Here is a 25,152-nt window from a genome sequence, read left to right on the forward strand (position 1 = left end):
GATTCATCAAAAATATCCGGCTTGAAATTATGTTTGAAGGTTAACTCGTCATTGTTCGGCAGCCACCACATTCCGAGAACCTTTTGGGATTCGAACCTGGCTCGTCAAAGCACTTGTTAATGGACTCTGATCCTCCCATGAGTGCCTGCACAACTCGCGCAGAATTCGACAGCCAACTCCGCATCTCGAACCCGCCTTCACCGTGGATGTGGCGGACATCATTAGCTAAGCGAATCATCTCATCTTCGTCGTCTACGCTATGCAGCCAATCGTCTACAAATGTATTTTGAACGATTGCTGCCACTGCTTGAGGAAGCTCTTTCTCGAAACGTTGCGCATTTTTGTCTTTTATATAGTTGGTTAAAGATGGGGAGCAAGACGCTCCAAACGTCATAACAGTCATAGTCAATACATCAGGCCGCCGGCTGGTATCGCCATCCCTCCAAAGAAACTGTTGCGCCACCTGGTCCTCTTTCCTTACATGTATTTGGTGGAACATTTCACGGATGTCCCCGCATATAGCCACCGGTCGTTCACGAAACCTCATTAAAACACCCACCATCGATCGTAAGAGGTCAGGGCCTGTAAGCAATACGTCGTTCAGGCTTGTGTTTTGCACCTTGGCCGCCGCATCCCATACGATTCGTCTCTTATTTTTGTTAACATTCATGACGGTGAACATTGGTATGAACCAGGACTTACCTCCTTTAGTGACTTCGTCGGCGGAAAGCTTTCGTACGTACCCTTTGTCGATGTAGTGATTAATTTTCTCCATGACGAATTCTTTCAATTCGGCGCATTTTTCCATCTTTCTTTCAAGACATTGAAGTCGATGATAAGCCATTTGGAATGAGTCGGGTAAATCAATTTTGTCGTATCTCCATAAGAGGCCAGTTTCCCACCTTTTTTCGTATGGTTTATATTTGACTGTATTCTGCATTATGGTATATGCGCGTTCGTCTGCCATTGACCTGTGCGTGGTGGGACTGGTACCTATCGATTCTATGGAAAAATATGTTCTCATCAAGCTGTCCACTTGATTATCTCGCGTACAGGGGCATACGTGCAACAAACTTTCCTCTACTGGATGATCGGAATTTTTATGGCCATATACCGACCAGCCTAACTTGCAACGCGCAGCTACTAGATCGTCACCCTCGACTTCGTGTACTTCTATCGGAATGGAGAGCTTTGTGTTATCCAAACCTATCAACAAACGTGCTCTGCAATTAGTGTATGGTACAATAGGCAGTGGTCTCAAGTGATGGTGCTCTGCCAGCTCTTCGGCGTTTAGAGATTGTTGCGGTAGTTCTAGGTTAGTGATGGTGCGCACGTTACGCATACGGTATCTCGTTGAGTTTTCTCCTCTGCCAGATATTTCGCAGCCTACAAACTTCGATTTAGCCTCTTGTTGAGTGATATCGCCTGTCCATCTCAAACAAAGTTCTTCGCTGGGTCCGTCAAGCCCCAAGTGCTCGGCCAAGCTATTATCCATCAGCGTGCACGATGCTCCTTCGTCGATGAGGGCAAACGTCTCTAAAGCTGATTTCGGTCCATAAAGAGTCACCGGAATGTAGCGGAAGATTGTTCTCTTGAATTTGCGCTGATGGAATAGGACTGTGGGCCCGTCATTATTGTTCACCTTGCTGTTGTCAGCTCCAGATGATCGACTATGTAATAGTGGGTTGTGGGCCATTCTACAACCGTCAATTCAGCACTCTTTCTTGGATGCACAGCGCCGAAGCAAATGCGTTTCGAAGCAACGGATGCATAGTTGTTTTTTGTCCTTCACCACCTGCCAACGTTCATTTCTGCTCTTTGCCTTGAAGTTTTGACACTCGGAGAGATTATGGTCGTTGCCACACAGATGACAGAGGTTTTGTTCTAGCATGCTCTTTGGAATTACTGTCGTGAATGAGGACTCTTTCTTTGTTGCCCCTTCGTCCCGCTTTTTCTTCCCAAGTCGTATAAGTGGGAGAGCTAAGTGGTGTCACTTGGCTGGCGCACGATGCTAGGCCGAAAAGCCAATCATCAAATGCTATAATGTCGACGCGAGCCGTGGTCATTCGACGGCGACCCCAATCTAGTTTCATATCCCCTGGAAGTTTGGCCAGCAATTCATTTATCAACATTGGATCATTAAGATAATCGCTAAGACCCAACGCCTGCATCGTTGCCTTATAATTTTGAACGGCCAGAGCGAGATCGATTAGGGTGTGCAACCGATCAGTTTTTACTGTTGGCATTTGCCTCAACTTGCGCTGAAGTGTATCGTGGATTACATCGGGTCGCCCGAAAAGCATGCGCCATGTAGCAATGGCAAGGTGAACGGTGGAGGGCATCATTAGTTTCCCTCTCACAGCTTCTAGAGCCGCCCCGCGTAGTGACTTTTGAAGTCGAATTAGATTTTCCTGTTCAGTAAACCCACAGCGTTCAGTTGATTGCTCGTAGTTCGTGATGAAGAGCGGCCACTCCTCTGCTTTTCCAGAGAAGAGTGGCAGATCTTTACTAAGCACGTGTCGTGCTGCCGCTTGCGATGGTGTCAGGCTTACGTCCAGATTGTACCGAGGCTGCGTGTATAGACCACCCACGTGCTGTCGCTGACGGGCGCTAAACCTCCATGTGGTTGCCCGGAACAGCCGTGCACTGGTGAGACGGGTTGGTATGGTGCGGCAGCGCCATATGTTCCTATATATGCAGTGCCCACGTTAGCCTGTGATGTATCGAATGGCAATTGCGATGCATGCTGGTCGTTGCCCCTTTGAATGGATGTGAAAATGGTACTATTCGGTCCGTGACGACTCTGACCGTACACGCATCCAGGGTGAGCAAACGTTGAGTTTAGCTGAGGTTTACCAATATAAGAGGGTACACCATTATAAAGATATTGGTTATGAATCATATGTGTGCTAGTATAACATGGCTGTTGACTTATGGGTACACCCAGGCCTCCAAGCCCGGCATGTAGCGATGTGTATGGTGACATTTGGTAAGCACTATTCGTGGAAAATATTCCGGGCACACTCCCTGGGAGTTGTGGTAGCAGGTGTTCCAATTGATAAATTACCCCCCGTAACATGTGATTGCGGATTACTGCTGCATGCACCAATAAGCGGAGGTGCATCACTAACAAGGGAAACTTCGGAATTTTGCAAGTCATTCATGGCGTGTTAGCAAATGGCGAATGCGTAGAAACAATATATTTTCCACAACGTGCTTTCGTTTGTCGTTTTCCACAAGTATTTTAGAATGTTGGCGGGTGGAGAAATAACACGTATTTTAAGCTGTATTACCTTGTAAAATTCATTTAATTCAGGTGTAATTCTGTACAAAGGAAATGATTAACTTATATTGCAATTATATGATTGTAAATCTAATTATAAGCGTGGTCGTGGTCGCTAAAATACTTGTGCTGCTGGTCCTCCTTGTTCAACACCGCCAACGAAAAGAAAGGGAAAAGGCAAATGATCCAATGCAATGCCTTAACGTCAGTTGAACTCGTATAGGCGATTTACTTGACATACAGACACAAGGTTGCATTTTGAAGTAGAATAAATTTGTAACTTTAGGTACTCAAGGGTGTACTGGTTTGTTGCGCGCTAACATGGCCTTTATTAAAATACTTCACAATAACACTCAAACTGTGCAACGAATAGCTTAATAACCAAACTGATAGCTCAAATGAAACTCCACTATTCAAAATAATACTGCTATTGCTCGCTAGATATCGTCTTAATCGAAACTGCTTGACAGCTCAAATCAAACTGAATTACAGCGCCTCTACATCTGTCGCCTTTTATACCCATTGATTTTAACATTCGCATCTTCTAGTCGCTTTGAGAATGTACTAGTCCAGCAGCTCTCAAACTTCTCAGCTGTAACTACAATTGCACAATTTTATACATCTTCTAGGCGCTTCCAGAATCTACTAGTCCAGTAGCTCTCAAACTTCTTAGCCGTAACTACAATTGCACAATTTTTATAGTTTTTCTCATTGCATACTTATAGGTATCTCAGATATATGCATTGACTCTCCGCTGCTCGTATTCGTACATGGTACATATGTATGTGTAGACGCAATTATTTATTCGTTTATGTAGATACATAATGATTGAATTATTGATGTGAATGTTTGTAGTTTACAGTCTCTCGCGCACACATAGGCGTATAAGAGAATGCATCTGTGTGTGACATCTCTCGGCTGCCTTATATATGTGTATACATGATTTGATTATTGACGTAAATATCGCTTAGCATGCCTTAGCATCGCCTTAGTGATGGTATAGCTTAGTGATGCTAATATCCGTGACACTGCCCTCCACCTAAGTCTGATCGTCCCGATCAGACAAATCTCTCGATCTACACGCTGCTAATCTCTCCAAATGAACCACTTTCATTTTGCTTCGTGGTTTGGTAGTGGTTTGTATGCGGTATACTACATCGTTGTTCCGTTTTACAACTTGGTATGGGCCTTCCCAGTTACACTGCAATTTCGGGGACAAACTTTTTTTCGTTGTGGGTTGTATAACAGCACCAAATCTTCTTCCTGAAACCCTTCCGAATTGCTTTATCGTACCTCGCTTTCATCTTGTTACTCATAATCTTTGCTCGTTGCCTTACCAGATCGTGTATCTCTCCCAGCTGTTCTTCCAAGACCCCAGTGGATTTCTTGACATTCCTCTCCGCATCGCATCTATCCCATACTTCAAATCAGCTGGCAGTCGAAGGTCATTGCCAAAAATTACCTTTGCGGGAGTTTGGCCCGTTGTGTCATGTACTGCCGATCGGTAGGCCATCAAGAATAATGATATGTGTGTATCCCAGTCCTTATGGTACTTGTCTACTACTTTCCTTAAATGCTCCTCTAATGTTCTATTGAAACATTCCACCATACCATCGGACTGAGGATGCAATGCAGTTGTCCGTGTTTTTCGAATGCCCAACTTCTTGCACATTTCTTGGAACACAGCTGATTCAAAATTCCTGCCTTGGTCAGAATGTAACTCCATTGGTACACCATACCTTGCAAACCATTCGTTTTTAACCACTTCTGCTACTGTTTCTGCTTCTTGGTTTGGGATTGGGTATACCTCTGGCCATTTGCTGAAATAATCCATAACCACCAGTACGTATTTGTTTCCGCGGTTGCTAGTAGGAAATGGACCTGCGACATCCATGGCTATCCTTTCAAATGGTGCACCTGAAATATAGTGCTTCATCTGGCCATGACTTCGGGTTTTGGGCCCTTTCGCTCTGTTGCATACCTCGCAATTGGCAATCCACTCGGTGACCGACTGACGGCAACCCAATAGAATCTCTGCTTAATTTTCTCGATTGTCTTCGTGATTCCAAGATGACCTCCACTTGGACCATTGTGCAGCTCGCTGAGCACGTCAGGAATCTTCTTCCTGGGAACAACTATCAGTTTCTTCTTGCATTGACCATCCTCACTCTCCCATACTCGATGCAAGCAACCGGATATCAATTCTAAACTGTTCCACTGTGCCCAATATGACTTCGCAATGGGACTCTCTGCTGACATCTCCTCTCTGCTTGGTCTTTCGTTTCGTTCGAGCCCTTGCATAACATGTGACAGATCTGTATCCTCTAGCTGACACTTTCTTAGTTGTTCCTTGTCCCATTCATCCGTACACGTTATAGTCATTAGCCGGATATCTATAATGTTTTCTTTAGCCTCGGTCTTTGAACAGTTTTTGCATTCCAAACTACATGGCCTTCGTGGCATTGCATCGGAATTTCCATGGGTACTACCTTTTCGATGCTCAATGGAAAAGTCATAGCTTTGTAGTCGCTCGATCCACCGTGCCAATTGTCCTTCCGGATTACGGAACTGCAGAAGCCATTTCAACGCTGCGTGATCTGTCCTGACACGGAATCGCTGGCCGTAGAGGTATTTGTGAAAATGTTTAATGCACTCTACCAATGACAACAGCTCTCTCCGCGTAACACAGTAGTTCCTCTCTGGTTTTCCAATCGAACGGCTGTAATATGCAACTACCTTCTCCTGTCCATCGACCAGTTGTGATAAAATGCCTCCTATAGCATATCCACTCGCATCTGTATCTAGAATAAATGTTGCTCCTGGAATCGGATATGCTAACATTGGGGCAGTGCACAAATGCTCCTTCAATGTTTGGAAAGCCACTTCTTGCTCCTTCTTCCATTCAAAAGCTTTGTTTTTTCTTGTAAGCTCATGGAGGCTATGGGCTACGCTGGAAAAATTTGGTACAAATCGGCGGTAATATGTGCACAGCCCAAGGAAACTTCTCAATTCATGTTGGTTCTGTGGTCTTGGCCAATCCTTTACAGCCTCTATTTTTTCGTTCGCAGTGCAGATGCCCTCTGTCGTTACCTTGTGACCCAAATAATTGACTTCCTTTTTATACAGCGCACACTTTTTGGGACTTAACTTCAGACCAGCGCCAGCTATTCTCTGGAAAACTTCCTCCAAGTTCCTAAGATGTTCATCAAAATTCTTGCCCAATACGATGATGTCGTCCAGGTACACCAAGCATGTTTTCCAATGTAGTCCTTTCAGTACCTCGTCCATGAGTCTCTCAAAAGTAGCTGGTGCATTACAAAGTCCAAAGGGCATTACTGTAAATTGCCAAAGACCATCTCCGACGCTGAAGGCTGTTTTCTCTTTGTCTTCCTCCTTCACCTCCACTTGCCAGTAGCCGCTTTTCAAGTCCAGTGTGGAAAACCATTTCGTACCAGAGAGCGAGTCCAGAGTGTCGTCGATTCTTGGCAATGGGTAGCTATCCTTTTTCGTAACGTCATTCAACTTCCGGTAGCCCACGCAAAACCTCATTTTTCCATCCTTCTTCCTTACAAGTACTACCGGTGAGCTGCATGGACTAGCTGATGGTTCGATGACGCCGCTGTCACTCATTTCTTGTATGATTTGACTCACAACTTCCCGCTTCGCCAGTGGAACACTACGTGGAGGTTGACGGATCGGCCTCGCATCTCCAGTGTCAATTTGATGTTTCACAACATTGGTGCGGCCTGGTTTGGAACCATCCTGGTAAAATATGTTCGCGTACTTTATGAGCAGTTGTTTTGCCTTACTCTGATAGGCTTCCTCTAGCCCATGCGTCCATGCCGTGATATCATTTGAAAGATCAGCATTACTATATGAAACGTGTTCCTGGAGCTGTTCACAGTTAATAACTATTTCGGCCTCTTGGCATCTTCCCAAAATAGATCCTTTAGTCAGTTTGAGTGGTGACTTGAACTCATTGAGTACGCTTACCGGAATACGTCCATCTTGTTTTGTCATAGCCAGGGTTTTTCCTACAAGTATTTTTAGTGCTGATTTGTTTGCTGCTTCGACAACCCACAATTTGTTTGTCCCACAATCTCCATCAACCTTTGCCCAGATGACTGCTTCGGATTTTGGTGGTATTTGCTGACTCTCTTCCACCAGCACTCGTTTACTGCTGTAGTCTCTCTCGTAGCCGAAATTAAGTGGTACATCCATGTTTTTATATCGCATCGTCTTGATTTGCATGTCGATCTTGATGCCCTGGTCGATTAAGAAGTCCACTCCAATTATGATTTCATCAACAATTTCTGCCACTATAAAATTGCGTACTACCGTGACGTTCCCAATTGCGACTTCACATTCTACTTCTCCAATTACCTGGGTGTCCTCTCCCGTGGCTGTACGTAATCTTGCTCCAAGCAATGGTCTTATCTTTTTGTTGACTAAATCCGCTCGAATGATGGAATGAGATGCACCCGTATCTACAGTCAGTAAACGTTCCTTTCCGTCCACATGTCCTCCAACAGTAAGATTGCTCGATCTTCTTCCAATCTGCGCGATAGAGATTATGGGGCATTCAATTGCGGGAGCCAGCTGTCGCCCCTTGCGGCTGACTCGATTTAGTTTAACGATTGAGTGGTCTTGGAGATTTGCTCATCACCTTCTGCTCTGCGTTTACGACCACCCACATTGTTGGAGCTATTGGAACCGCTGCTGCAATGTCGTGCAATATGAACTGGGTTGCCGCACTTGAAACATTTAATAACTCCGTCATTTTTCTGTTGTGATCCCTTCAGTGCTTCCTTAATTGTGTCTACCCAATCTGGTCTTTCCACTTCCACACGATGAGCTTTGTATTCTGGTTTACTCAATAGTGAGGCCGTTTCCTGAGTCAATGCATGTGATACCGTTTCAGCAAATGTCAGCTTTGGGTTTGCGTATGTAGCTCGCTTCGTTTCCACGTCCCGTATGCCATTTATGAAACTCTGGATTTTTACCCTTTCAGTGTATTCCACGGGTGCGTCCGCATTTGCCAAATGAGCCAACCTTTCAACATCCGAAGCAAACTCTTGGAAAGTTTCATTAGCTTTTTGGTAACGGTTTTGCAGTTCTATTTGAAATATCTGTTTCCTGTGTTCGCTTGCGTACCGCCGTTCTACAGCAGCCATCAATGCGTCATAACTGTTCCGTTCGTACTCTGGAATAGTCTGTAAGATTTCGGCACCTGGTCCTTTCAATGCTACGAAGAGTGCGGCAACTTTATCTTCCACATTCCAGTTGTTCACTGCTGCGGTCTTCTCAAACTGTAGCTTAAAGACCTGGAAAGGAACAGAACCGTCAAAGGATGGTGTTTTTACCTTCGTATTGCTTGCTGAAATAACTGGGCGATTTAGTTGCAGCTCCTGTATACGACCTTTTAAAGCATCTACCTCAGCCTCGATTTTGTTCTCAAACTCCATTATTTTTTCGTCCATACGGGCTTCTAGTTGTACAGAGATCTGCGATGATACCTGTGCTGAAATTTGTCCCGACATTTCGGATATACGTGCCTCCTGTGCTTCAATCCTGGATGCTATTTGTGACGACATTTCGGATATACGTGCCTCCTGTGTTTCAATCCTGGATGTTATTTGTGACGACATTTCGGATATACGTATCTCGTGTGATTCCATTTGGGATAACATCTGTTCTGCCAGTTGAGTTTCCATCTTGAATGTAATACGTGTCTCTTGGGATTCCATCTGTGATGAACTATATGTTTTATGTTCTTCTAGTTGAGATGACATATACGTTTTCTGTTCTTCTAGTTGAGATGACATTGTCGATGTTTGAGCAGATATTGCAGCTAAAATCATGTTCAAGTCTGTGATCGTAACTGTCTGCGATGTTTCGTTTTTCTCTTCAATTTTTGTTGTTGTCTCGTCCCCATCAGGATAAAAGACATACTCGTCCACATCAATTCCTTCTGCTTCCATTGCCTCTCATAGCCGTGCCTGAAGTTCGAGTTTAACGCCACTTGTATTCAATCCACGGCTCTCCAGCTCCTTCTTCAGTTGCTGAGTAGATTCTCTAAGCGACTAGAAGATGCGAATGTTAAAATCAAAGAGTATAAAAGGCGACAGATGTAGGCGCTGTAATTCAGTTTGATTTGAGCTGTCAAGCAGTTTCGATTAAGACGATATCTAGCGAGCAATAGCAGTATTATTTTGAATAGTGGAGTTTCATTTGAGCTATCAGTTTGGTTATTAAGCTATTCGTTGCACAGTTTGAGTAAAGTATTTTAATGAAGTATTTTAATAAAGGCCATTTTTCCATTATTCAATATTGGAGTTATTTATTCAACAGTTTAGCGATACGAACCTAGCAAAAGGGCAAAAAAGAGGATTTGCAAGTAAAATTCGTTACAATTGGTGTCAGAAGAGGAATTGTTGAATAAATTCCAGAGGACAACAAGGGCATGGCAAAGTTCAGTGAATTGAAGATCCAGCAACTGAAGAAGGAGCTGGAGAGCCGTGGACTGAATACAAGCGGCGTTAAACTTGTGGGACGCCTCTTAAAACACTGACGAAATCAGACTTTCTGCTACCAACACTTACTGCCTGAGTTCGGTCGGCCAAATACGATCTGATTAGGGCTGTTGCACAGTTGGAGAAATTAAATAGGTTGTCCAGCTTCTTGCAGAGAACGGTGTGGTCGACTGTCAACTTGTTCTCGAATATCCTCTATCACCGATAGGAGCGCCGTTTTACAGCTTCGATTTGACTTAATCCAGACTGGGAATCTGGGAGGTTATTATCCTGCACATAAGTATTTATCTGGCAGTGCAAAATTGTTTCGACCCTGGAAAGGAAAGGCAGAATAGCTATAGGTCTATACTCCTTGTTTTGCTTGGGGATTGGGATTACCTTAGCAGCTTTCCAATATTTGGGAAATACACGGGACGTCAGCACAGAGTTAACCAAGTAGGTTAAGTGAGGAAGGATTTTAGGAGGAATTATTTTTAAAAATTTCGGACATATACCATCGAACCCCATAGCATTAGACTTTACTGAAAGAATGGCTAGAACGACATCACAATCATCGACACTAGCAAACTCAAGAGGATCAAAATCAACATTAGCTCGAATACTATAATTGTCAGCACATATATTGTCAGTTGAGATTGGCAGATTTACAAAATTTATATTAATCTCGTTAATGTCTACATCAGGGAGGACAGAAATATCACATTTGGATTTTCCGATACCAATATCTTTAATCGACTTCCAGATTTCCTTCGAACTCAAAGCAGCACTAAACTTGTTATTATAAAATTTCTGCTTAGCTGACCTAATGGCTTTGTTTGCAGCGATCCTAGCTGCTTTGAAGCAGTTGTGAGCCTCCAGGGTTTTGTATCTTTTCCATCGTGAGTAAGCAAGGTTACGCTGGTGAATTAAGTGTTTTAGATTGGCACTAAACCAAGGGGTATTATTGTGTGTAGCAGCTTTGAGTTTCACTGGCACATGGTTGTCGAAAAGCCTAATAATATGGTTCTGTAGGAATGATGCATGATCATCGACCGATGTCAGCGTACGAATCAAGCTCCACTTAAGTGGCTAAATGTCGACGCGAAGAGGATTAACGACTGCAACAAGTTTGTTGTTTTCCTCTTTAATAGCGGCGATTTCATCAATAGCGTCTCTATTAATGTGGGCATTGCCTATTGATGGTTGAGCAGACATGTTGTTGGTGCTAGTAGGAACAACCGCAATGGCAGCACTATTAAAGTTAGAATCATCCAAATTGATGGTGAGTGGTGGTGAGCGGAGAGAATTTCGACGGGCATTAACACAGCCAAAACAAATGAAATGTTGACTGCTCTTGAGTACCTAATCAAGATCAGCTGGGCGGATTTTAACACATTCTAGGTGGTAGAGTTCATTGCACTTGGCACACTGCCCTTTTGAATGCGTTCTCTCAACCTTATTCGCACACAAACATGGCATTGTTGGTTGGGAGTATTTATTTGGGAGTATTTATTTAAATCTAGAAATCATCAACATCTACATCCCTCCTGTCACCTGTTGCCCCAGTGGATACCGCCCTAATATCGAGGCCTTACTCACTGGCAACAATCGCATTATCTTAGGCGATTTCAATGCCCATCACGACCTATGGCATCCAAACTTGCGGGCGGACAGTAGGGGTGAGATGTTGGCGGATCAAATAGACGAAACGACGTTCTGCACAATAAACGGAGACGCCCCCACACGTATGGTAGGAAGCTGTCATAGCTCGCCAGATATCTCAATCGTGAGCGCACAACTCGTAAACTGCGTCAACTGGCAGCCGATGGTAACATTGGCATCCGACCACCTGCCCATACTTATTTCGTTCGAGCGTACCGCCAACTTCATCGTCACCGAAAAACGCACTTTCATAAACTTCAAAAAAGGAAAGTGGGAAGAATATAAATCTGCAACAGACAGCAGCTTTGCTGCCCTCCCTATCCCGACTGATGCCCGCCAAGGGGAGCGTGCCTTCCGTAAGGTCATTGAATCCGCCTCGGCACATTTCATTCCCGCCGGGAGAATTCCCGAAATCCGGCCCACTTCCCGGCGGAGGCCGCGAGCTTAGCGAGGGAACGCGACCTTATAAGACAGCTTGATCCAGGCGACCCCCAAATAAGGGATATAAACCAACGTATCAGATTGCTTGTGGACGAACACAAGCGGGCGAAATGGGAAGAGCACCTAAGAGGTTGTAACCTCTCTACCGGTGTAGGTAAACTTTGGTCCACCGTAAAGTCCCTATCGAATCCGACTAAGCACAAAGACAAAGTTTCCATCGCCTTTGGCGATAAGGTGCTGTCGGATGCGAAAAAATGCGCGAGCGCTTTCTGCCGACAATATATAATGCATCCTACGGTCGACAAAGATAGACGGAGAGCCAATAGACACGCACATAAACACAAATTCAGCGCGTCACCAATTGCCATCACCGCTAGAGAGGTTGAGAACGCCATTGGTCGCGCTAAACCATCCAAAGCAGTGGGCCCAGACGGCATAGCCATGCCGATGCTTAAAAACCTAGGGAAAGAGGGTTTCAAATATTTAGCGCATGTCTTCAACCTGTCTCTTCCCACCTTTGTCATACCCGAGAAATGGAAAATGGCCAAGGTGGTCCCGCTACTAAAGCCTGGGAAACCAGGTAACGTAGGTGAGTCATATCGTCCGATATCTCTCCTATCGCCAGTGGCAAAGACGCTTGAAGCCATTCTGCTCCCTTAGTTCCAAGCACATTTGCAGCTAGCCCCTCATCAGCATGGCTTCAGAAAACTCCATAGCACTACCTCCGCGCTAAATGTCATTAGCACCCAGATAAATTGCGGTTTAAATCAATACCCCCACCATAGAACAGTACTCGTGGCGCTAGACCTATCAAAAGCTTTCGATACGGTCAACCATGGCTCGTTACTGCAGGACCTGGAAGGGTCTACCCTTCCCCCATGTCTTAAAAGGTGGACCGCTAATTATCTGGGTGGTCGGCAGGCATCGGTGCAATTTAAAACGAAACATCAAAACCAAGGAGAATTAAAGAAGGGGTGCCACAGGGTGGTGTCCTATCCCCGCTTTTGTTTAATTTCTACATATCTAAGCTACCTTCACCACCGGAAGGAGTCACAATCGTTTCCTACGCCGATGACTGCACAATAATGGCCACAGGCCCAGGCCCAGAGATCGATGAGCTATGCAATAAAATAAACGGCTATCTCCCTGATCTCTCCAGTTTTTTCGCCTCGCGAAACCTGGCATTGTCACCGACTAAATCTGCAGCGACCTTATTTACAACATGGACACCGCAAATGTCGACCATATTGAACATCCACGTCGATGGCACTACGCTACCGACTGTCCTACTCCCCAAAATCTTGGGTGTGACGTTTGATCAGGATCTACATTTTGGTGCGCACGCAACCGCAATTGTTCCAAGAATTCAGAGCCGTCATAAAATCCTCAAATCCCTTGCTGGCAGTACCTGGGGAAAAGATAAAGAAACGCTCTTGACCACATACAAAGCAATTAGCAAGCCGATTACGTGCTACGCGTCACCCATATGGTCGCCAAGCCTAAAAATCACCCACTGGAAGAAACTACAGGCCTGCCAAAATACTGCTCTCAGAATCGCCACGGGCTGTCTTCTTATGTCCCCAGAACACCATCTGCATAATGAGGCGAGAATACTCCCCATCAGGGAGAGAAATGAGATGCTGACCAAACAGTTTCTGTTGAATACCCAGAAACCTGGGCATCCCAACAGACATCTGATTGACGAACCAGCACCGCCTAGGGGCCTAAGGAGTCATCTCCGTAAGCATTTTGAGGAAATACGGCACCTGAGAACCCACCCGTATGAAGCGAAAAAACACAAGCAGGTCCTTGGTGAACTCCATAGACAGGCGTCGGACCTTTATGTCGGGAATTGCCCGGTGAATCCAGTACTTGAAGAAAAATATCCAGAACTCGCGGAAGAGGAACGCATACTCCCCAGGGAAACGTGTGTCACTCTTGCTCAACTTCGTTCTGGATACTGTAACAGGTTAAACTCTAACCTATCCAGAATCAACCCCGACATACAAAATGTATGCTCCGCTTGCAATGTGTCCCAACATGACACGAACCATCTCTTTAATTGTGTTGTGGAACCAACGCCTCTAACACCCCTTTCCTTATGGTCCACCCCTGTTGAAACGGCAAGTTCCCTTGGACTCCCGTTAGAGGATATTGATGACAATTTGTGATCGGTCGCGGCTATTAGGTGGGGCGAGCATTGCTACAACAACAACAACAACAACCAAGTTGACCAATTAAGGTTCATGCACAATATATGACGCGACATGTACTGACACCAGCAAGACACGTTCCGACAGAATTTGTCAATGCACACTAAGCGAGAGTAACGCGACACTTTCCGACGAAAATAATTTTATCATGTGTTAAGAATAAGGCAATCTATTATTACCATTTCCTATATATTATATTATACATTGTTTATTTCATATTGTAGCACCAACTGGAAATCCCGTATATAGAGCATAAACAGCAAGGCATTGGAAGCCTCACCCACGAAGAAATTTTATTCATACAGAAATTTTGTACATGCTAGGTATCGAATCCACATACATATTTTCCACCAAATAAACAACTGGCGTATCTGTAAGTGTTATTTGTTGTTATCTATGGGTTGGATTGAGTTTTATTTATTCTAATGAATATTTGATGATTCACAATTTATATTATTCTTATTCATGAATTTATCGAAACTCTGTTTGCCAATAGCCCACAAGACAGGTACTCGTTACCTAATCGATTACTTAATCGTCATCGATAACTTGGTCACCAATTATCGTCTTAAGCGCCAAATACACGACACGAACATTTCCGCGAACATTCCCGTTATGTCATGTTTCTGCGACCTTTTCTGTCGTGTTTGGCGGTGTTTGCCAGTTCGCGCAAATGTTCGCCAAAAATCAAAATATTTTAATTTTTGGCGAACATTTGCGCGAACTGTTCGTGCGTGTATGGCGAAATAGCTCATAATCGTAGTAATTTCTGAACGGAACAGACGTGCGCGGAAAAGTAAAATGGACAATAAAAAATTTCTGGGTGAATTTATTGAAATGTATAAATCTTTGCCATCATTGTGGCAAGTAAAAAGCAAAGATTATTGTAATAGAATTAAAAAGAATAATGATTATGCGACTTTAATCGAGCACATATTGCAATATTAGGCGCCTTCTATTCTAAGCGAGCACGAAAAGAACACTCGCTTATTCATCGAATTACATTCAAAGCAACAACACTAACTCGGTTATTTTATTCAGTCCTCGCGAAGTCGGCTAATCAATAACCGAGTTGAGAGGTAGTGTTGAAAATAGAAAAAATTGCGCTAATGTGAATGAAGTTTAAAATACACCAAGGAAATTTTTTGACATATAGAACTATCGCAGCCAACTTCAGTCAAAAAGAGCAAAACAAAACAAAAGAAAATAAATCTTTTGTTATTATATATATTTTATGCTGCATAATGCCACAACAGCCGGGCTATCCACCACAACCTGGTCCACCTGGTTATCCTCCACAACTTCAGCAGCCAGGTTATCCTCTACAACAACCAGGTGCACCAGGTGATTACATGGGTCAAATCATGCCACCAACACAACCTGGACAGGCGCCAATGCCCAGGCAGCCACCCATGCCGGGTCAACCCCCAATACCCAGACGTCCTGGTTATAAGGTATGCTAATACAACTAATATATTTCAAATATTGCTGATGATTGTTTTTCTATTATTTTCTTTAGCAACCACCTGCACCTGGTACTGGTATATATCAACACCCGCAACAGTATGATGAAGCCCAACGCCATTTAGATCCCGATCAGATGCCAAATCCGATAAGCGTTATCTTTGAAAATCAAAATGGCGCTGGTTGTGCTTTCATTACTTATCAACAGGGTTTATTACCACCACTGGTGACCACAAAATATGTGGTAGAAGATCAGGGTAACTCCTCGCCACGTTACGTTAGGTATTGATATTCGAAATTAATGTTTTGTTTGGCAATTACATTGATCTTTCTCGTTTGCAGGTCCTCTTTGTATTGCATACTTGCAACAGCTGATTTATTAAAAACAACAGCTTTGCCCTTTACACTTACCATCTCACCAATGGCACGCACGGTTGAGGGTGAATATGAGCCACTCATGTCCAACATCAATGCCTCGCAATCAATTGTGGACGCTGTACGCACTACATTGGGTCCACGCAGTATGGACAAGCATATTATTGATTGCAGTGGTAAGACCACAATTTCAAATGATGGTGCAAACATTATGAAACTATTGGATATCCAGCCCTAAAACTCTAGTCGACATCGCCAAATCTCAAGATGCTGAGGTAAGTTTTTTGTTATATTAGAATGTGTAGAATAAAAATGTTTCTCTTATCAGGTCGGCGATGGCACCACTTCAATAGTACTTGAAGCAGGTGAAATCTTAAAACAAGTTAAGCCATATGTGGAGGAAGGCGTGCATGCATTAAAGCTATACGTAAAGTATTACAATTATGCATGACCAAAATATGACATGGCTGTACATGTCGAAGCGCCAATCAAAGGAACAACAACGTGCTTTATTGGAAAAATACGTTGCCACAGCAATGTCCTCCAAACTTATTCATCAACAAAAAGATTTCTTTTCTAAAATAGTTGTGGACGCTGTTCTTTTCTTAGTTGGACCCAATGTCATACAAAAAATTTAAATCGCATTATTAAATATAGAATAGGAATTCAAGGCTGAGCGTGATAAATCTGAAGTACGTATTGATAATAGCCGTGTTTTTTAACACGCGCGTATACGTTTCGTTTGCGCGTGTTAAAAAACGCCTATCTTCGCTTAGATAATGCTTAGGAGACCCATCTAGCGGCTGTGGTAAAACAACTAGCTACAGCAACAGGGTGTACCGAAAAGCGGAGACGCAACGCTCTGATGGCCATAGGGTATAACATATAGCTGAATCAGTTGCGATGAATTGTGGACACACATATAATACATAGAATTAGTGTACAGGGTGAAACAAAGACACATATTTCAGTTACATCTGAGTATAATGCGTATTGAAATTTAGTAGGACAAAATTTATGCGCAGCAATTTCAGAGGTGTATTTATAGTTTGTCTCTTAGCAGTCAATATAAAGTTTAAGCGTAAACGGATATACGCGTGTTAAAAAACACGGCTAATGTTGAAGAATGCTGAATGGCGTATTCTGTACAATAAACTAGCTAAGTAAGGCGCCATTGTTGTGTTATCTAAACTACCAATTGGTGATGTTGGTACACAGTATTTTTCAGGTTGTGATGTGTTCTGTGCTGTTCGTGTACCAGAAAAGGTTTGGAACGTACAATGAAAGCTTGTGGTGGTCCTGTTATGACTACAGCTAATAATATTAATTCAAGGGTTTTGGGTCACTGTGATTACTTTGAAGAACGTCAAGTTGGTGGTGAACGCTTCAACATTTTCCAAGGTTTGATTTTGGGTTTGACATTGATTTTATTTTCATATAGTTTATAATTATTTAAGGGTTGCGTTAATGCTAGAACATATACATTGATTTTACGTGGCGGTGCCGAACAATTTTTGGAAGAAACTGAGCTTCGTTACATGATGCTATATTGATTGTGCGGTGTACAATTAAACATGATTCTGTTGTTGCTGGTAAGTCAAAATACAAATTGAAAAAATGTCTAATCTTAGGGCCTCATTCTCTATTACGAAACGAACTTTCGTTGTGGATCAGAGACGAATCGCTAGTGTATTTGCACTATGTTAAACAATGGCAACTTATCACTTGACAATTACTTTTGCCTTCCTGTTGGTTAGAAACGTAAAGACCGAACAAAAATGATAGAGAATACCATTGCTAGACGAAATCGTTTGGAGGCGAATCGTTTGTCTGTGCTATCGTTCGCAATACAGAATGAAGCCTTTAAATTGTTAAGTAATATAATGAAAAGGTTGTTCCAACTCTCGAAGTAAAAAACTATTAAATTTGTGTCAGTGAAATGATAATTATTGCTTTTGGTTGTTAGTTTTGAGGCATCGTCTTTGAGTGCCTTCTGATTGTATATGCCGGTTCTTTTGCATTCTTTTACATGCATAAAGTGCCGTTGAAACCTTCCTCACCCTCTCCCCCACGTTGAGCTTCCATGACAGCTTACTGTCTAGGATGATTCCTAGATATTTTGTGCACAGTTTCTCCCGTAGGGTCGCCCCTCCTAACTTAGGGACTTTGTACCTCTTTGTAAACAAGACCATATGCAACGTCATCTGCGTAAACCGTAAGTTTTGCTGCTCCCTCGTAGAATCCCCTGAGCAGTTGGTTAATGACCAGAGTCCACAGCAGAGGTGATAGCACCCCTCCCTGAGTGCCCCTGTCCTCTAATTTCGTGGCCGCGTACAATCCCCATTGCGATGTAATCTTACTGCAGTTTAACATGCAGTGGATCCATCTGGGTATGGCTGGATTTACTTCAACGTAATTAAGACCACCCATAATCGCCCATTTAGAAACACTGTTGAAAGCCCCGGCAATGCTTAAGAAGACTTCTAGAGCATATTCCTTATATTCCAGGGCCTTTCCTATGCTTATTACCACCCTATGCAATGCGGTGTCTACTGACTTGCCTTTGGTGTACGCCTGTTGTGTTGTGGAGAGCAGCTTTTCATCCACGTTGGACTTTATGTACACATCTATCAGCAAAGGTTTTGAGCAGAAATCATGTTAAGCTATTGGGTCTATAATCTTTGGGATACACGTGACCGATCTTTCCCGCCTTTGGTAGGAAAGCTACACGAGCAGTTCTCCAAGAGTGCGGTACATGATTCAGTTTATGCACCCATCGAATATTATTTTGAGCCATCCCACGACCGCCCTACTTGAAACTTGTAGCATGGCCGGACATATACCATCTGACCCCGGCGATTTCACCACCACTACGAGGTCCTCAGTAATGTAATTAGGCAGCATATATGAATGCAGCTGTTTCCTTACCATTACTACAGCTCGCACCCGTCTTTCCGTTTGCGCATAGTAAACGCCAAATCCGCGCGCGCTAAGTCCAGAAACCTTTGCTCCCGATGAGTGCCACGGCTCCTGGATCAGCGCCACGTCAAACGAACCCTCCTAAAGGTTTAGGAGTTCGCTCGACGCCACTTTACTGTGTTGGAGGTTTATCTGTAGGACTCGCAGCACTAATGGGCTGCTTGTCCCCCTCCAGCACCTTCATCGTGACGTCGTCGTCCTCCCTTGCCCTTTTGGTTTACAGTGTTCGAAGCCCCCTTCAGCCTCTTGTAACTGTTGTGCCGGGTGTTCCTATGTGCGACTCACAGCACGCTATCATCTTCACACCATTATACCATCTCCCAATCAAAGGTTGGAGGGCGCTTACTTGGTTATCCCTGCATCATCTTAAGCATTAAGCTAATAAGCTCTCTTTCTACAGATCTTCACCTTTCACTAGTCATCTGTTCGAAAGGACTGCTACGATCAACCAGCGCCACAGTCAGTGACTGCTTTGCCACATCACTCATCTTCTCGGGAAAAGCCGGCGTCTTAGTGTTATTCCCTTTGGCACCTCCGAGAAAGCCGGAGTCTTAGCTTTAACTCCCTTTAGCACCTCCGAGAAAGTCGGAGTCTTAGCGTTATCTCCCTTTGGCTTATCTCCTACTTCCGTAGTTGGAACTTCCCTCTGACTCGCAGCCTTCGAGGCTATTAGGGCCCATCTGTCTTACAGCTTTGGGCCTACTTGTCTTGTCTATGCGACTGCCCTGCCTCTCGGCTCTGGGACTGGGTTCTTTCTGCCTCTTAAAGAAGGCTTGTTGCCTTCCGCCGAACGTTGCCTCTTCATTCTACAATTCGACGCTTCTTCCACGTACCGGTTGCAGAACCGAGGGTTTCTAACAGCAAACCTTTTGAACTGCCTTCGACTTACTTCTACCGGCTGAAAAGCGTCCAATAGGCACGGTCCGCATAACACCCTGGATTAGGGGGTTGGCAGTTCTTGGTCACCGACATCCCGCCGCCCTCCTATGAGGCGAAACGGCGTAGATGCCAGTCCTAAACAGCTCCGCCTCATAGTCGGGCGCTATGGAGATCGGCTAAGCCCTTACACCAACGACAAGGTGCCTACCCTAGTGAGGGAGAGATTGGGGAGATAGCTGTTTATTTTATTACAAAGCTCATCGATGTAGGAAACAATAGCATAGGCGTAGAAGCAATAGTGACTCCTCCTGGTGGTAAAGGTAGCTATTGATATGAAGAAGTTAAACAGAAATTTGAATATGAGTTTTTTTTTAAGTTATTGCAAAAAAGCGTTAAGGATTTTTAATATCTTACGAGGCACCTTCGTACATGTTTCTAAGAATGAAGAATGAGACCTATTCAAACTTCGCTATACTTTAACATACAATAATTTATCCCATTTTAACACAATTATCATTTTTCGATTTTATTAAATTTTATAAAATGTTTCTTCCTCTACAGTGCAATTTACTTATTAGATGGTAAAGATGGCTTCGCATTATCTCCGTCAGTAACTGTGACAAGGTGGCCACAGCGTGACTCGGAGCGTCTCTTCAATAGCTCTCTAGTGGTGATGGTGACAGCAGAGAAACCCAACTGTTTACAAATGTTACACTTCAAAAAGAATCAAAATATCTGCCATTGCGTTTACGGCTCAAATACCCACAGTATAGGAATGAATCGAACGCACCTAATTGTCTGCCTAATCGAAAATATTGCACCAAACCAACTGGGTCTGAATACTGAAACAGTACGCATATTCAAAATCGATGAGAAGGCTGTGATGATGGTTAAGGGTGAGTTGTTGAATACCCTACGAAAACCACTGTAACTCATCTATATATTTGCAATACAGCTAAAGCTTTACAAACAGCAAAAATTGCTAGCGCCAAGCAATTGGAAAGGCAGTAAAGCATTCATCACACTGTACGGATGGTGCTCTCCACAACTGCTGTTGTAACTGCTGCCACTGACACAACGGTCATCTCTACTTCGCCGAGTAGCGGCTCGTCCGACTATCGAAGACAGTATAATCATATATTTTGCCAACACAGGTTAGCGATGTGCTTGCACAGGAAAATATTTCAATTGGAAAACAAAAACCAATTAAGATAGTTTATTTATTATTAAAGTACTTACTTTTCTTTATATCAACTGTATTAATTTAAGTTACAATTTCATGTGCATATATAATAAGGGATGGAATGATTGCTGTCGGAATTAGATTTGAAACCAATCAATACTCCTGCTAAGGGTGCAGAATTATTGCTTGAATGATTAGATTTAGAACAATAATAAGTCTGACTCAATTACTAGTCGTACATTTTTACGTTCACCAATTACGACAGCAATCGAATTCCACGACACCTTTGAATATGCTTGATCTGAAAAAGAGAAAATCTCATCAAAATTTCTACTTAGCTTTAAGTTGTAGGCTTAAATTGATTCAAATAATCAAATTTTTTATTCGAAACCATGGAAACAACTCAAATTTTACATGAATATAACACACTTCTGAATTGTCCAAATATAAAGTTAGCTGCTGCAGCAATATAGCTCAAAGCAATTGATATATATTTATGTTATTATTAAAGTATTTACTTCTTTTTTATATTAAATGTATTAATTTAAGTTGCAGTTTCATGTATATATGAGGCTCCAAGATGCAAAACCAGATGAATCCATGATATATATAAATTTAGAAAAGCACAAAAAAATTTTAAATTTGTTATGAATGAGAATTGTTATGTATTTTCAATACGGGTTTTTAGAATGTTGGTAGGCGATGCAATATTGTCGCAATTTAAATATTATTTTAAAATATCTGGTTTTGCATCTAGGCGCCTCATACATATATAATATTCTTTATTTGGAAAAAAATTACTAAATCTAATAATATATTTTAAATAAATTTGTTGGACTGAATACCCTTTCCTTAAGTTTAGTTTTACTTTCAAAAAAGTTGAATCAAATTTTTAATACTTGCGATAAACATATAAACCTGTGAAGAGAAAAATAGCAGTGTCAATTTTCAACAAATTTCGTCAATTAAATACTTCTTTTTTTATTTCCGATATTTGAAGAAAAGCTTCTATGAACTTTGCAAACCCATCTCAAAAACGTTTTCAAAAATTTGAGAAAATTTTACCTAAATTTTAACTTTTTATTTGGGGTTCTTAAACTTTTTTGAGTATACAATTTTGTCAATTTTAGTATAACAAAGTACAAGTTTTATTTTGAGTATTTTTTTTACCGAAAAGTCTTTCAGATTTTCTTTCATAAAAAAACTGTTCCACAATTTGTACAGAAGAAAATCTCAAACACCCTTCAAAAAACCTCAAAAATCAACGAGAATTTTTAGAGACCTATAGCATGCATGTCCTTTGTTATACTAAAACTGATTTTGCTACAAAATTGTATACTCTAAAAATGCATAGAACCATAAATAAGAAGTTGAAAATTTCGGTAAATTTTTGCGTTTTTCGAAAACACTTTCGATATTGTTCTTCATAGCTTCAGTTAAAAAAAAATTAAGGAAGTTTTTTCGTGTAGTATCGGAAATAAAAAAAGTATTTAATTGACGAAATTTATTAAGAATTGAGACCGCTATTTTCTGTTCGCAGGTGTAAGTTCATTATTAAAATGTTTGATGTTCATTAAGCAAGGAGCTACTCCGTAAACCTCTAATCCACATATACTTACGTAGTTGCTAACTAATTTGAATCTCTTATTTAAGTAATTATATGGGACTGTATTTATTACAGTTTATATAATGTTATTTAATTTTATTTTCTGCTTATAAATTTTGGTTCATAACCCATTAGTTTAACAGCAAGATAACTTTAAAATACACTTGACGAATGCGTTAAGGGCTGGTGAAAACTGGCAGGATTTTCAAAATTATAAAATATATTGTTGCAACTCTTACATATTAAATGTTGCTGTGTTTCAACCCAAGTACATACCACAATCCCAGGTATGGCTTTGTACGTTTCTTGAACTAAACAAGTATCCATTTGGTTATCGTAGCTGAAATGCAATTGCGACACCTGCTCTTCATCTGTAAAATACAAGCAACGCCTACGTGGTGCATATACGTAATGACTACTGTGCTCCTGTATGGTGTTGCATACGTTGCAATCCATACGTTAGTTGTGAATGATACAAAATATCAATGCTACCACATTGTAGAAATATAAGACAACGGCGCTCTTCGCAATCCAACTGTATGCAATCTATATTAGTCGCATATGCGCATAGCTGGTGTATACCGTACTCACAATTATTAGCCTTTTCAAGCTCAGTTGTATTCGATTCCGATAAAGCTATAAGTAGGAAAATATACTCGTCATATATATAAAAAACTTTATTTTAATATAGCGTACCAAGTACCTACAACCAAAGCAAAGATAATTGTGGATACCGTGAAGATATGCAGCCATTGTCCTGTAGTTAACTCCATTTCGCCCTTTAATAAATGGTGCAAAAAGTTCAAATTATCCACTGTTACTTGTTCAGATACGAGGGTATAACGTTCACTTTCCCACGAGCAGTTGAATATATTTCTATCATCAAATGTTATATCACAACGCTGTAAAAGTATGGGTACACTTCGACCTATATCTGGCACATCGCAATACATTTCCATTGTAAGTGCCTTTTCACTTGCTACGTAACTTATACAGCTAAATCCTACATTGGGTGCATGAGCCATACAACGTACACCACCTCCAGCATCATTTAGCCAGTCAACTGCATGTATTGATTTTACCGAACTAAAATAATAAACCTGACCGCTTCGCATAATAACAAAGATTTCATTTCTAGTATGAATATATCGTTCACAATTTCTCCCAATGGCAACGGCAAGCGCACCTTGATCAAATTGATTTTCTTTGTACGTCGGGCTCTTTTGAATAAAAGTTAAGCAAATATTCATCATTCCATGTTACAAAAAGCGTCTTTCCAGCATCTGTACCATGATTGGTTAAGCCAAGCGGCTGGAATAATGTATCATCGTCAATAGACCACAGCAGCTTTTCGAATTCCTTGTCATCAGCATCTTCCCCAACAACCTCTACCTCATCTATGTCCATTGCCACTATGGGTGGCCCCTGTGATGTGCTTTCACATTCTGCTATTACCAAACGTTGAGAATCACTCATTATTTACTAAAATTCGTCGTCTTCGCATATAAAATCATCTTCATTATCGGACATTACAGTAATATAAATAACAAAGAAAACGTCAATAATAAACAACAGATGATTTTGACAGCTGAAATGTTACCAGTGTTGTTAAATACATGCAGGGAAATTTTAACCGAGTTTGGCGTTCTTTTCGCGCTCGCTTAGAATAGAACGCGGCTATTACTGCAGCACAATTGTTGTCCGTTTTCATCGCTGTCTGAAAGAGAACTAATGTTCGGCCAAAAGTTCGTATGGTGCATGGCCAAAGTTGCGAACAAGATCGCGGAAATGTTCGTGTCGTGTATTTGGCGCTTTAATGACTTTTACATTGCTGTCGTGAAAAAAGTAACGCACACGCTCTCTCAAAATAGTGTACGTGTGACTCGCTTTCTCGCTCTTACCTATTGTGTTTTCGACATTCCTTCTCGCTCGATGTTACTTACATTTTGAAGTTACTTCATTTGGTATGTTTTCGTTATCGCTAACCAAAACATACGAAACAACAACAACACGGGTAACTGGCTTGCCGGTTACCCGTACCGGTTACCTTCTGTCAAATCGCTTTTTGGATGAATGAAACGCGTACTTTTTGTTTAAATAATATTTAATTATCAATAATTCATATTGGTAATTGTGCAGTTTAGGGGCCCCACCCTAAAATATGGCCCTTTTTTTTTTGAGTGAGGTATCAAAAGACACGTATTCACGTCTAGATCAAGAATCCGAAAGCGGAAGTTAAATTTTACCTGTTTAAAAGTTATGCGCGAAAAACTGGTTCGTCTTGTACATATGTTCCCGCACATTTACAATCTTTTAAGCGCACAAATCACATCCTGTTTTCTTTCTCGATAGATTAGTACACTTTGATATTCACGAATTAGTGAAAAAAATTTGTCTAATTTCTCTAATTAATAAGCAATTTGGTAATAAAAATACAGAAAATCCACTCTAAACACTTGATTCGTTGTTGAAGAAAAACACCTGATGGTGAAGAGTGCTGCCAGATGAGCAATAATAGAAATTAACTGAACAAGAAATTACTCTTGCTTTTTTCA

The 25,152-nt window shown here is 41.9% G+C and overlaps 2 protein-coding genes and 1 pseudogene across 10 annotated transcripts in view; 1 reads left to right on the forward strand and 2 right to left on the reverse strand.

Annotated features, from left to right (window-relative positions):
* LOC137236995 (protein transport protein Sec24C-like) overlaps window positions 1-21,796 on the forward strand; it is an 84,361-nt gene extending 62,565 nt beyond the window's left edge. Inside the window, exons 2-10 of one of the 4 annotated variants that reach the window (XR_010948742.1) lie at window positions 14,336-14,484; window positions 14,894-15,565; window positions 15,784-15,857; window positions 15,918-16,225; window positions 16,279-16,642; window positions 17,169-17,351; window positions 17,408-17,542; window positions 20,370-20,704; window positions 20,764-21,796. Coding sequence is in view for 1 of the 4 variants with exons in the window: in XM_067760119.1 (XP_067616220.1) it covers window positions 15,227-15,565; window positions 15,784-15,857; window positions 15,918-16,188 (684 nt within the window). In the remaining 3 variants the exon portion in view is untranslated. Of the gene's footprint in view, window positions 1-14,014; window positions 14,485-14,893; window positions 15,566-15,783; window positions 15,858-15,917; window positions 16,226-16,278; window positions 16,650-17,168; window positions 17,352-17,391; window positions 17,543-20,369; window positions 20,705-20,763 lie in introns of those variants that run through there. The other 3 variants (XR_010948743.1, XR_010948741.1, XM_067760119.1) reach the window with 3 other exon arrangements.
* On the reverse strand, window positions 7,870-14,703 carry LOC137236994 (uncharacterized). 6 transcript variants are annotated; one of them, XM_067760117.1, is made up of 3 exons: window positions 14,452-14,703; window positions 9,886-10,490; window positions 7,870-9,282 (listed from the first exon to the last, which is right to left on the reverse strand). In XM_067760117.1, exon 3 carries the CDS (start codon window positions 9,262-9,264, stop codon window positions 7,909-7,911), a length of 1,356 nt encoding a protein of 451 aa, XP_067616218.1. In that variant the 5' UTR covers window positions 9,265-9,282; window positions 9,886-10,490; window positions 14,452-14,703; the 3' UTR covers window positions 7,870-7,908. The 6 variants fall into 6 exon arrangements, with proteins under 6 accessions (XP_067616218.1, XP_067616219.1, XP_067616214.1 ...); XM_067760118.1 differs by lacking the exon at window positions 9,886-10,490 and having other exon boundaries at window positions 7,870-9,366; XM_067760113.1 differs by having other exon boundaries at window positions 7,870-10,490.
* An 864-nt stretch (window positions 21,797-22,660) lies between the features above and the next one.
* LOC137240765 (uncharacterized) lies at window positions 22,661-24,273 on the reverse strand (annotated as a pseudogene).
* Window positions 24,274-25,152: the final 879 nt, after the last annotated feature.

The sequence above is a fragment of the Eurosta solidaginis genome, chromosome 1, assembly GCF_040869045.1.
Source record: "Eurosta solidaginis isolate ZX-2024a chromosome 1, ASM4086904v1, whole genome shotgun sequence".
Classification (NCBI taxonomy): Eukaryota; Metazoa; Arthropoda; class Insecta; order Diptera; family Tephritidae; genus Eurosta; species Eurosta solidaginis.